Genomic DNA, 13,864 nt, shown 5'->3' on the forward strand with positions numbered 1-13,864 from the left:
GATATATTACTGATAATACGTACAGTTATCATTTTATAGACATCGATGCAGTTGTCTGTTCCTCAGTATCAGATACCACTGATCATGGGTTATAAACCGGAAAAACGGTTTGGGAAATGAAGTATTTCTAGTGTAGCTCATGGTGTATATAAGACGTCTTTTAAAAAATATCTGGAAACTGTGCAGCACCAAGCATTCAGCCGGCCGGAGTGGCCGAGCAGTTCTAGGCGCTTCAGTCCGGAAACGCGCTGCTGCTTTGGCGCAGGTTTGAATCCTGCCTCGGGCATGTATGTTTGTGATGTCCTTAGGTTATTTAGGTTTCAGTAGTTCTAAGTTCTAGGGGACTGATGACATGAGAAGTTAAGTCCCATAGTGCTCAGAGCCATTTTTTGAACCAAGCATTCAAAGATCGATCCTTCATGGACCTTGCCTCTTGTATTCAATCTCCTGATGTACACTTTAACATTACACCTGCTCTAAAAGCTAGCTCCACTCCAATGGCTACCAGTGTTCTCATTTCAATTGGCTCCATGACAATTTGGCAGGTTCGAGCAGCACCCACCAGAGAGCAGCCGCAGCAGCAACGACAGCAGCCGGCCACTGCCCCAGCCCCGGGGCCACCACATCACTACCAACAGCAGCAGCAACAACACCAACAACAGCCGCAGCAGCCAGTTGCAGTCGCAGCGCCCGCCAGCAGCAGTGCGCCTGGTGGCGGGCCGGCGTACTACGGCGTCCAGCAGGTGCGGCGCATCGTCGTCTCCCAGCAGCAGCAGCAGCAGGGCCAGGGCTACCAGTCAGCGCGGCCCCAGCAGTACCAGGGACAACAACAGTACCAGAGCCAGGCAGCGCCGGGGCAGGCGCCCCGATACGTAGCCCCACCCCAGCAACAACCGGCAAGCCCCAGGCCGCAGCAGCAGCCGCTGCTCAGGAGAATCGACAGCAGGCCACTGCTACTGCCCCAGCAGCAACAGCAACAACAACAACCACAGTACCAACAACAACAACCACAACCACAACAGCAGTACCACTACCCTCAACAACAGCAAGTTTCACATCAGCAACAACAACAACCAACACAACAGTATCAGCAGCAACAACCACAACAAAAATACCAGCAATTGGTGCAACCACCACAACAAAACAAACAGCCACTTCAGCAGGGTCAGTTACAACAGCAACAATACCAACCACAACAGTACCATCAGCCTCAGTTGCACCAGTCACAAACACCCCAAGTTCAGCAGCAGCAACAACTACAACAGAATCTTGCCCACCCTCCATCAAACTATCAGACACGACCATTAGGTTTACAACCACAGCAGCAGCAACTGCAACAACAGATTCGGTACATTCCACCACCACAACAACAACAACAGCAGCAGCAGCAGCAGCCACAACAGAGGCTAACAGTCACTACTCCCACACAACCACGTCCTCTCCAGAGACTTCAACAGGTCGTTTATCGACAAGTGATTCAGCAACAGCCTGGAAAACTACAGTTTGCCCAGCAGCAGCAGGTGTACCATCAACAGCCACAAGCAACCCAGCAACAACAGCAGATCACCAGTCCCCAACAACCGGCCCTACAGCCTGCGAGGGATGTTCCTGCGCCGCAGAATGCTGCGCCACCCCTGGTGAATGGTGTAATGGGCGGAGAGCACTCCAGACTCCAGCACAACCAGAGTGGTCTCGGCAAACACAGGAGCTTCAGCGTCAGTGGCACCGCGCCACCTCCCTCTGCAGCTGGCTCCCAGCCTGAGGAGGACAGGAGGAGGTCCATAGCAGTCGTCAGTGGTACCCAGGCTCAGCAGCAGAACCCAGGGTCTGCGAGCCAGGGACCGGGGCTCAAGCGGCAGTCGTCAGTCTTTGGTTTCATCAAACGAGCGAGGGAGCACTCTCAGAGCCGAGCAATGGACCAGCAGCAGCAGCAGCAACAGCAGCAACAGTCGCAGGCACAACATCCCCAGCCTCCAGAACGGGAAGCGACACCCAGTGGTACTGGGGCCGGAATGGCACCGTCGTCATCTCCAGTGCCCCCGAGGGTAGCCAGCCAGCCAGAGGGCGATGGTCAACAACAGTCCAGCTCTCCAGCCAAGACTGTCCAAAATGGACAAGCTACATTAGTGAAAGATGATCAGAAAAAGCCAGACCAGCAGCCAGTAGTATCTCAAGCCAATAATGGAGCCACAACACAGCAGCAGCAAGCGCAAGCAGCAGTTCTGCAAACGTCTGGTGGCTCTAGTGAGAAGGAATGTTCTGTATCATCAGGAGTAAAAGCTGAAGCGGAGCAGTCTAGCAAGGATATTGCTGCTAAACCAGCTGCCAGTCAGAAACTTCCTGCAGATGAGTCTTACAAATCTGAAGATGTACTGGTCAATGGTGAAATTGCTGAGTCTCTTTTTCAGCGTCCTGCATCCAGTCTCGAACACGATGACGACAAAGATGTAGTGGTCATGCAGGCTCCACACAACCATGTGAATGGTCAATATGATGGGGCTGGAGAGGCATCTGAAGATGATGATGATAAGGATGTTATCGTTGCTGGAAACAAAAAGGCGGAGGATCGTCCAGCTAGCGCTATGGGAAAGGAGTCTCCAGCAGGTCAAAGCAAGAAGGGGACTCCAGGTGGCCTGGGTGGAAAAGAATCTCCAATATCTCAAGTGCCGAAGGAGTCTGCAGTGGCAACAGTAGGCAAGGAATCAGTGGTATCTTCAGAGGACAAAGAATCACATCTTCCCCCAGTAAGTACGCAGACGCCTCCTCCAGATTCTGGCAAAGACTCACCAGTGCTCGCAGTTGTCAAGGACTCGCCAACACCTCCGGTGCGCAAAGATTCGCCTGAAGGTAAAGTAGGAAAGGAGTCACCTGTACCTCCAGTGGGGAAGGCCTCTCCTGTTCCACCAATGAGCAAGGAGTTGACTGCATCTACAGTGGGAAAAGAGTCGCCTGTGCCTCCTGTAGGAAAAGAATCCCCTGAACCCCCACTGGGTAAGGAATCGCCTGTACCTCCAGTGGGCAAGCAATCACCCTTACCTCCAGCAGTGGGTAAGGAATCACCATTACCTCCAGCAGGCAAGGAATCCCCTTTACCTCCAGCAGGCAAGGAATCACCTTTACCTCTAGCAGGCAAGGATTCACCCTTACCTCCAGTGGGCAAGGATTCACCCTTATCTGCATTGGACAAGGAATCGTCCTTACCTCTGGTGGGTAAGGAGTCGCCCTTACCTCCATCAGGCAAAGAATCGCCTTTACCGCTACCAGGCAAGGAATCCCCTGTTCCCCTGTCAGGCATGAAATCGCCCTTACTTCCAGCAACCAAGGATTCGCCCTTACCTCCGTCAGGCAAGGATTCGCCCTTACCTTCATCAGGCAATGGTTCACCCTTACCTCCAGCAGGAAAGGATTCACCCTTACCTCCAGCAGGAAAGGATTCACCCTTACCTCCAGCAGGAAAGGATTCACCCTTACCTCCAGCAGGAAAGGATTCTCCCTTACCTCAACCAGGCAAGGATTCGCCCTTACCTCCACCAGGTAAGGAATCCCCTATACCTCCAACAGACAAGGACTCGCCCCTACCTTCGGTAGGAAAGGTTTCACCTTCACCTTCAGCAGGCAAGCAGACACCACAACCCCCAGCAGACAAGGAATCACCAGTGCCTCCATCACACAGAGATTCACCTGATCCTACAGGAGCTACACGAGTCTCAGCAAGTGAAAACTTATCAAGAGGGAATGGCACTGGGCCGGGGGACATCGAGACCTCGGCGGCGCTTGGTGGCAAAATGTCCCCCACTCCTCCAAGTGGGAGCAGGGAGGAGCAAAGAGCTTCACCAGGGCCGCTCTCGATGAGGTCAGGAAGCAGTTCTGGGAAGGTATCTCCAGTCAGCAAGGACACAGAGAAACCAGGAGTTCCAGTACCCACTGCAACAGATCAGAAGATGGAGCCCCATTCTCCGGAAACGAAGAAAGAGGAAGCTCCTCAGACAGCGGCGGCAACGGGGAAAATGGACGAGATCCCGGAGAGACAGATTTCGAATGGAGCTCCTCCAACGCGAGGCACGGGCAGTTTGCAGCGAGAGCCTCCAGAACGAGACGCCGCTCGTTCACCCGAAGAAGCCAAGAGACGACCAGAAGAAGCGGACATTCCTGCATCACTGACTCCACGACCACTGTCAGCCAAATCAGCTGCACTTCCAGCTACCACAGCAGCTTCAACACCTGCTGGTACAGCACCGACACGGGAGGACGACACGGCAGCAGAAGCGACGGAGGAAGAGCGGCAGGAGGTGCTGCAGGACGGTCGTATCGATGCGAAGCTGAAGGACAGGAAGTCCCCGACGACTCCACCTCCTTCGCCAGCGACCACAGTAGACGTCAAGGCCACTCGGGAAGAGGAAGGGGGCGAGAAGAAGGTGCACGAGGACGGTCCGAAGGAGCAACTTTTTTCAAGTCCCACAGCAGGAGTTGCAGCCAGCGGGTCTCCAGAACCAGTCGCCGCCAGACCACCATCTCGACCAGCACCAATTGCGGCGACGGACAGCCCAGAGACGACTCCAGCGTCCCGGGTTTCTCCAGCAACTTGCCCGGCAAAGAGTGAATCTGCCACTAACGTTACTGCAACTAAGCCTCCGTTACCGACAGACGAGACACCTCAGAAAGATGACACGACAAAGGCAAAATCGAAGAGTCCGTCTCCGGACCTGCAAGAGCACTCCCCTCCTCCAGCCTCTTCTTCTCCAGATGTTGGAAAGCCACCTGTCTCCCCAGACATCAGGAAGCTCACCTCGCCAGTGGCGGCGTCCAGCATAGAGGACCTCCCAGAGCGCGAACGTGAGCTCCTGCAGTCGATTGACTCGGTGAACGGGGCCGTGGACTCGCGACCACAGTCGGCTGCCCTTTTGAAGGAGCCCACACCGTCGCCAACAGTCCTGGACGGTAAGTCGAAGTCTCCGTCGCCGACGTCGCCCAAGTCACCGACGCCCACGGCTGCGAAATCCCCACTGCCACCCCCGGGCAAGTCTCCGACGATGAAGACACCGAGCCCAAAATCTGCGTCTCCGAAGCCTTCTTCGCCCGAAGCCAAAGAGGTTGGAGAGAAAGAGCTGCAAGCAGAGACTGAAAAACTCGATAAGGCTGGAACTTCTCCAACGGAGATGAAACAGTCGAGCCCTGTAGACACTAAGAAGCCCCCCACACCACTGGCAGAGGCCAGATCTGCCACACCCGAGAAGGGTAAGGTGTCGCCAGCCACAGCCAAATCGCCACCACCAGTGGACAAAAAGATGCCGTCACCGCCTCCTACAGATGGGACAAAGAAGTCTCCATCACCTCCGATCACAACTCAGATGGTCTCACCAGTTCCGGCAACTGCTTTACCAACATCCAGAGGTAACGTAATTATCTTTTTATATTTCTGTTTACAACATGCTATCAACCAGAACTATCATTTACTGATACTGCTCCCACCTAAGATCTTTCTATCTATATGTTATGATAGTTCCACTATTATATTAAACTTTTCATGGTTAACATTTATTTTGCGTGTGTTTAAAAAAAAAAAGGTCAAAAACTGTCTCTTTTCTTTGTGCTTTTTGTGTGTACATTTTATCAACTTAATTTCTATCAAGATATCTATATATGGGGTGTGCCTTTTATGCTTTGACTTCATTTCATGTGACATGACAATTTTATAACGAGTTTTATAACCAACATGATAGTTCGAATATTTTGTATAATCAGCGATATGAATGGTAGCCTCCCCCCCCCCCCCCCCTTATTATGGTTTCCCCTTAGATCTGATGATGGCTGCATGAGATTGTTCAAACTGGTCATGCTGAAACTGTGAAAAGTGTCTACTGTGCGAGTGTGTAAAAAAGTGTGTTCGCCATAACGGATCTCCTCACAGCACTGCATGTGTACCTTACACAATAAATAATACACTTTCACTACCAAAAAAATTTTAGGGGACCGATTTAGGAAATCCGTGAAGAGGGATATGTATCCCATGAAATTAAATGGATCTATGTTTTCACTGAATCTAGGATTTTCAGAGCTAAATTTTTAATTTTAGAATGATTTTCTCAGGTTAAGAAATATGGAGAAAATTGTAACAAATCAGTTCCAAAACACATCATTCTCCTGACAATCAAAAACATGAAGTATTGGACACAAATTTGCAACACTTGAAGATGTCTTTGACATACCATATACCATTGTTTTCTATATTCCAAGAAGTTTTCTGGAGAGTGTACATAGAAACAACATAGACATTATGTACAAACCAGCAGAAGTACTGAGGTGTGCAGTTATGTTTCAAAACAATGCCTATGGTTTACGAGAAAGCACAATTAGTTATTTCACACGTTCTTGGAATGGAGAAGATGGTGATTTGATCTGATTTTCGTGAAACAGAGGCACTATAAACACAAGACGACCCATTTGATCCCTCACAGTCTTCTTTATATCCATCCCATGGGCCGTAGCATTTTTCTCCAAGTTCCGAAAGCTTCTCGCTACACGCTAGCTCCAGTCAGATATGAGATGTACACGACCCAACGCCCAAAAGTGGGTACTGCTTCAGTGGGACGTATGTGTCCCATGTACCACAAAAAGGTTAGCAGTTTTGCTAGGTTCATTTCCTAATTCCGCATTAGAGAATGTGGTACACAGACAGCTAAAATAAGATGACATACAGAACAGAGTTTACGAGGTTCGCAGTCGGTCAGTGCTCGCACGTTCCCCCCTTAGGTTACCAGGAAGATTGTAGCCTGAGGAAGGGCATCCATCCACAAAGCTAATTTATGAAAGTAGACTCCGTACTGGACTGGGTAAACGCCAGGGAAAAGAAAGATTTACCATTTATGTACCTATCCTTCATTAACCGCGTACCAGCTCATTATTTAGAACGTCTAGCATACTGTCTGATTTTTTCCGTCTTGAAAAGCTTTTGTAGAGTCAGTGATTTTGCAATGCCATGGCTTCACTTCAGCATGTGTTCATTATTTGCAGACACAAACCTCGGTATTCCAGCAAACGATAGGTAGATATGAATATTCCAAAAGGAAAAATGAACGTTATAAAGTATTAAAAATTCTGCTCTAGGTGCCATGAGGAGTCTCCCATTTGAAAACCTCAACAACAATATTAACAAAAAAATACATTTTATTTATTTTAAATATAGCCTATCACCTAAATGGGCCATTGGTCTTACATTTCTTCCTGAAAGTAATTGTACATGTAGCATAGCTATTCCCGTCATTAATTCTTGGAGTACTTACTACATATTACAGATACTGTTACTAGAACAGGCCAGCAGACTACGGCTTCCGCAGTGTGCAGTCTCTACACTCGTTTCTTCTTCTAATTAGTTATGAGCTGTATTACTAATTTATCCTTTGAAACTATCCTTACAATTACAATAAGAGCAATAAAAACCTGATAATATTAATAAATTAACAAATACAACATCCAACATGAAATTGGGGGGGGGGGGGGAGGGAAGATGTGATTGAGGATTTGCTCCTTCATTGTGGCCTGTATCCTGTATTACTGTTATATTCTGCATTTCACGATATTCTTCTTCCTCCACCCAAAACACCGCCACTTCATTCCATATCTAGAGATCAAGTGGAGATATCCCAAGTGTTATCTACAATACTTCAACTAACACAGTACCAAAATTCCTGTCAACTGAAGAATTACTCTGCATTGCATCCTATTAACTCTAAATGCTATTGTTGTTACTTCAAAGTGAGAACTGCATTCGTTCACACGCAGCTCATTGCCATTGCAGAGTCGCCGGTACCTGACAAACGAGCCGAGACGCCAGGCCCCTCTGCAGCTCCTGAGGGGGGCCCCACACCGGAGGAAGTGGCCAAAGTGTCCTTGGGAGCCAAATCGCCCTCGCCGACTGGCAAAGCCAGTCCTGCACTGGCCGGCAAAGTCAGCCCCGCACCATCAGACAAAGTCAGCTCTGCATCAGCTGACAAAGCCAGCCCCACACCAGACGATGCTGCCAGTCCCGCACCAGGTGATGCAGTCAGCCCCGCACTGGCTGACAAAGCCAGCCCCACACCAGCTGACAAAGCCAGCCCCACACCCGCTGACAAAGCCAGCCCCACGACGGCCGACAGGGCCGAGTCACCTCCGCCGGCAGAGCCGGACAAGGGGCCCGAGGAGGACACGGTCCGGCAGGTGCAGGTCGAGATCGAGGACGCGCAGGCACTGGCCAACGGGAAGCTCTCGTCGCCAGAGGAGGAGGACGCGGGGTCCAAGAAGCCTGGGCTGGTGAACGGCGTGGTGAAGCCTACCAAGCTGCAGGTGACCTCCGCCACCTCTGCGGCGACAAAGCCCGCGGCCGGCGACACCAGGCGGCGGCCCCTGCGCCGACGTGCCAAGGACCCCACAAGCGCCAGCGCGAGGAAAGGTGCGCGCACGCACCCCCCGCCACCCGCCTCCGCCAGTTGCTTGAGCCGACCCTCCCAGCACCTGCACCACCACCACCACCAGCGTCCCGCTGCCGCTACCCGCCACAGGCCGCCCAGAGCTGCTTCTCTCTCACGTTTGCTTTGTCTGTTGACAGGTCAGTCCAGTCCCCCAGCCGAACAGTCGGAATGCCCAAATAAAGCCACGCCGCCTGCTCTCTGTGTGCTCCTGCTGGCCGCCTGCGCTCTGCGTGTGTCGTCACTCTGGCGAATAACGCTGGTCTAGGGCAGGGTCTTCCCCAAGACTGCACATGTAACTGAGGCGAATACACAGATGACGATCCCACGGGGAAATGCCGAGTGTGGTAGTGGTCTAGTGGAATATACAGCTAAGCTTATATTTATCCTAATCAAAATATCCATGGGTGTACTGCCGGTCTACAGTGTCCAGTGCCCGTTGGACACTGTACACCGGCAGTACACCCGTGGATATTTTGACTATCAAATACGCCGGGAGAAACTCGAGAATCATATATTTATCCTTGCTGTACGGAACTATCCGCCACAGTTTTATAAATTTACAAAATATCACTCTTTACTAATATTTATTAAGACAATGCGTTTGAGAGTAGTAAAGTCAGATGTGCATTAATCTGAAGTAACTGAACGCAGTACGTTGTCCTCGATGGTGAGTGTTCATCGGAGGTGAGGGTATCATCTGGAGTGCCCCAGGGAAGTGTGGTAGGTTCGCTGTTGTTTTCTATCTACGTAAATGATCTTTTGGATAGGGTGGATAGCAATGTGCGGCTGTTTGCTGATGATGCTGTGGTGTATGGGAAGGTGTCGTCGTTGAGTGACTCTAGGAGGATACAAGATGACTTGGACAGGATTTGTGATCGGTGTAAAGAATGGCAGCTAACTCTAAATATAGATATATGTGAATTAATGCAGATGAATAGGAAAAAGAATCCAGTAATGTTTGAATACTCCATTAGTAGTGTAGGGCTTGGCACAGTCACGTCGATTAAATATTTGGGCGTAACATTGCAGAGCGATATCAAGTGGGACAAGCATGTAATGGCAGTTGTGGGGAAGGCAGATAACCGTCTTCGGTTCATTGGTAGAATTTTGGGAAGATGTGGTTCATACGTAAAGGAGACCGCTTATAAAACACTAATACGACCTATTCTTGAGTACTGCTCGAGCGTCTGTGATCCGTATCAGGTTAGATTAAGGCAGGACACAGAAGCAATTCAGAGGCAGGCTGCTAGATTTGTTACTGGTTGGTTTGATCATCACGCGAGTGTTCCGGAAATGCTTCAGGAACTCGGGTCGGAGTCTCTAGAGGAAAGGAGTCGTTCTTTTCGTGAATCGCTACTCAGGAAATTTAGAGAACCACCATTTGAGTCTGACTGCAGTACAATTTTACTGCCGCCAACTTACATTTCGCGGAAAGTCCACAAAGAAAAGATAAGAGAGATTAGGGCTCGTACAGAGGCATGCATATAGGCAGTCATTTTTCCCTAGTTCTGTTTGGGAGTGGAACAGGGAGAGAAGATGCTAGCTGTAGTACGAAGTACTTTCCGCCACGCACCGTATGGTGGATTGCGGAGTAGGTATGTAGATGTAGATGTAGAAGTGTGGTGAAAATTATTTTTTGGGTGTGCCATTGAGATTATTTACCGAAATTTAACCATTTTTGCTGCAAATTTATCTGCATCGCACAAAGCTAAACATAACAGTCACGATTATTTTCTGCGTGAGCCATTGAGGTTATGTATCGAAATTTAACCATTTTCGCTGCAAATTTATCTGCGTGACACTGAGATAAATATACTTTCACACTGAGACGTTTACATTACATTACATAGGATGGTGCTACAGAAGAAGGCTGAAGATTAGACAGATAGATCACATAGCCAATGAGGAGGAACTAAATAGAATTGGGAGGAAACGAAGTTTGTGGAACAACTTGAATATAAGAAGGGATCGGTTGATAGGACACTTCCTAAGACATGAAGAGATCATTAGTTTAGTACTGGAGGAACGTATTGGGGGGGGGGGGGGGTAAACATTGTAGAGGAAGACTGAGAGAGAGTAGAATAAGCAGGTTCAATGGGGTGTAGGTTGTAGTGGTTCAAATGGCTCTAAGCACTATGAGACTTAGCATCTGAGGTCAACAGTCCCCTAGAACTTAGAACTACTTAAACGTAACTAACCTAAGGACATCACACACATCCATGCCCGAGGCAGGATTCGAAGCTGCGACCATAGCAGCAGCGCGGATCGGGACTGAAGTGCCTAGAACCGCTCGGCCACAACGGCCGGCTTGTAGTGGTTATTCAGTGATGAGACTTGGACAGGACAGAGTAACATGGTGAACTCCTTCAGACCAGTCTTCAGCCCGAAGGCAACAACAACAACAGTGAATATTGTCTTCCAAGAGGTATGAGCTTTGCAACACTACACCACGGTTTTACAGCCGCTGTGGGGTCACTCCGGACGCATTCGCCTCAGTTGCAAGTGGCCAGCGAGAGGAGATCATTGTCCCTACCTCTGTTATTCCTCTGTGCTATTCACGTTTTTATCTTCCTATGCTGCGTATACATTTTTTCTTACTGTCTCCTACTTCTCGTTTTAATTTTTTATACCTTTGCTCTATTTTTGGTGTGCTACTTTACTATATCTCCTTATATTTGATTTATTCATTTATTTATTTTTGTTTTCAGCTCCTCCACAAACCCTGTGTGTTCTGCCTGCAACCCTACACCTTCAGCGAACGCTTGACGTCCGAGGCGTAAACAAAGATTGCTATAGCATCCTCCGCCATTCGCTTCAAGCTCCTGCCACCACCGTTCTGCTCTCTCTCTGTGTTCCCCTCGTCCTGTTTCCGTTATTTTGTTGCGATCTTTTGTTTCTGACAGTGTCGCCACAAGCTTCAGCGTCCCTCCTGCGACGTCCACAGTAAGTCTGTACAAAACACTCCGTACGAAAGAGATTTGTTAAAGGTCATGAAAAGGCTTCTTGTACATGTGTAGACTACTCTATGTAAAACTGTAGTTAAGAAGATATTAGGAAATTTCACTTAAGCCGTAGATATGTGTCATTTTCCTGACGCCATTTCCCATACTAATCGGCAGTTCTGCTTCCTTCTCTTCCAGAGGGTGATCATGACAGCGGCGTGGACGAGACCACACAGGGAACAGTAAGTACAGCTCACACACGTTTCTCTGACAGTCGAAGACATGTAGAGATTTTTAGTTGGCCAGAAATCACCAATGGCGTTCCATGTAGGGAGATTTTTAGTTGGGCAGAAATCACCAGTGGAGTTCCATGAGGTTCAGTACTGGGTCCACTACCATCAGTGGGTGCACAGCACTGAGTCAAATTGTAAATTACAGAAGCATGCATTTTTTAAAATTTTTGTCAGATGATTTCACAATAATACGAGGGTGAGTCAAATGAAAACCTTAAAATTTTTTAAAGTATTATTATTGTGCAGAAGTGGTACAAAGCTGTATCACGTTTCAACATAATCTCCCCCGCGCTCAATGCAAGTTCTCCAGCGCTTACAAAGTGCATAAATTCCTTTAGAAAAAGCTATTTTGGTAGTCCGCGCAACCACTCATGCACCGCATGGCGTACCTCTTTATCAGAACGAAACGTCTTTCCTCCCATTGCGTCTTTGAGTGGTCCAAACATATGGAAATCACTTGGGGCAAAGTATGGTGGATGAGGCAGACATTCAAAATGCAGGTCTGTGATTGCTGCAACTGTTGTACGGGCTGTGTGGGGCCTTGCATTGTCATGTTGCAAAAGGACACCTGCTGACAGCAATCCACGTCGCTTTGATGTGATTGCAGGCCGCAGATGATTTTTTAGGAGATCTGTGTATGATGCACTGGTGACAGTGGTCCCTCTAGGCATGTAATGCTCTTCGTTTCCGGTTGGTGGAAGTGAACCCAGGTTTCGTCCCTAGTAACGATTCTTGCAGGGAAGCGATCACTTTCTCGTTCAAAGGGCCGAAGAAGTTCTTCACAAGCATCAACACGTCGTTCTCTCATTTCAGCTGCCGTGGCACCCATCTTGCAGACACTTTGTGAAACTGGAGCACATCGTGCACAATGTGGTGTGCTGACCCATGACTAAACATGCTGCAATGTCATTCACTGGTTTTCCTTCACTACGGCATCAACTGCTGCAATGTTCTGTGGAGTCACAACTCGTTGTGCCTGACGTGGACGAGGAGCATCTTCCACTGAAGTCACACCATTTGCGAACTTCCTTATCCATTCGTAGACTTGCTGCTGTGGCAAACATGCATCACCGTACTGAACCTTCATTCGTCGATGAATTTCAATAGGATTCACACCTTCACTACGCAAAAACCGAATAACAGAACGCAGATCTTCCCTAGTGCAAGTCGCAAGTGGGGCGGCCATCTTTATACTGATACTGCGACGGTATTTGTGCATCTGCACTATGCTGCCACCTATGCCTGCACTCTACTTTCAGCACGCTTGCCAACGTACAGGATAACGGCACGAAATTACGATGTGTTATTGCAAATTTAAGGTTTTCATTTCACTCACTCTCGTTGATACTCCATCAGAGCTTAGAGTAACATGTTATAATTTAATTTTCGAACTTTCTCTCTTTTTTTTAATTTGCTCCTAAGATCCTCATTCTTACTGTCCCTCTTCAACACCCAGTAGTTGTCGCCAGGTACTTTTATATATAGGGCGTTCCCGTAAGTGCGTGCAAAAATATGACGTAGAGGGTGCACCACTGAACAATTTGAGGTAGGGAAGCTGGGCTTAGAGAAGCCAGCTGAAGGAGATGTGGAAGTAAACTTGTCTACCAGCTTATTTGCAATTAACATGCGTACAAGTTCACATGTACTGTACTGGTTATTTACAGGGTGATCAAAAAGTCAGTATAAATTTGAAAACTGAATAAATCACGTAATAATGTAGATAGAGAGGTACAAATTGACACACATGCTTGGAATGACATGGGGTTTTATTAGAACAAAAAAAAATACGAAAGTTCAAAAAATTTCCGACAGATGGCGCTTCATCTGATCAGAATAGCAATAATTAGCATAACAAAGTAAGACAAAGCTAATATGATGTTCTTTACAGGTAATGCTCAATATGTCCACCATCATTCCTCAACAATAGCTGTAGTCGAGGAATAATGTGAACAGCACTGTAAAGCATGTCCGGACTTATGGTGAGGCAGTGGCGTCGGATGTTGTCTTTCAACATCCCTAGCGATGTCGGTCGATCACGATACACTTGCGACGATACCCCAAAGCCAATAATCGTACGAACTGAGGTCTGGGGAGCCGGGAGGTCAAGCATGACGAAAGTGGCGGCTGAGCACACGATCATCACCAAACGACGCGCGCAAGAGATCTTTGACGCGTCTAGCAA

At 48.5% G+C, this 13,864-nt stretch overlaps 1 protein-coding gene across 1 annotated transcript in view; it reads left to right on the forward strand.

Moving 5' to 3' along the window:
- Positions 1-530: 530 nt before the first annotated feature.
- Positions 531-13,864, forward strand: part of LOC126427973 (nascent polypeptide-associated complex subunit alpha, muscle-specific form-like) — a 243,096-nt gene continuing 229,762 nt past the window's right edge. The window contains exons 1-3 of the mRNA XM_050089859.1: positions 531-5,391; positions 7,796-8,428; positions 11,588-11,631. Of these exons, the coding sequence (XP_049945816.1) occupies positions 531-5,391; positions 7,796-8,428; positions 11,588-11,631 (5,538 nt within the window). The remainder of the gene's footprint in view (positions 5,392-7,795; positions 8,429-11,587; positions 11,632-13,864) is intronic.

Source organism: Schistocerca serialis, chromosome 12 (assembly GCF_023864345.2).
Source record: "Schistocerca serialis cubense isolate TAMUIC-IGC-003099 chromosome 12, iqSchSeri2.2, whole genome shotgun sequence".
NCBI classification, from domain to species: Eukaryota; Metazoa; Arthropoda; class Insecta; order Orthoptera; family Acrididae; genus Schistocerca; species Schistocerca serialis.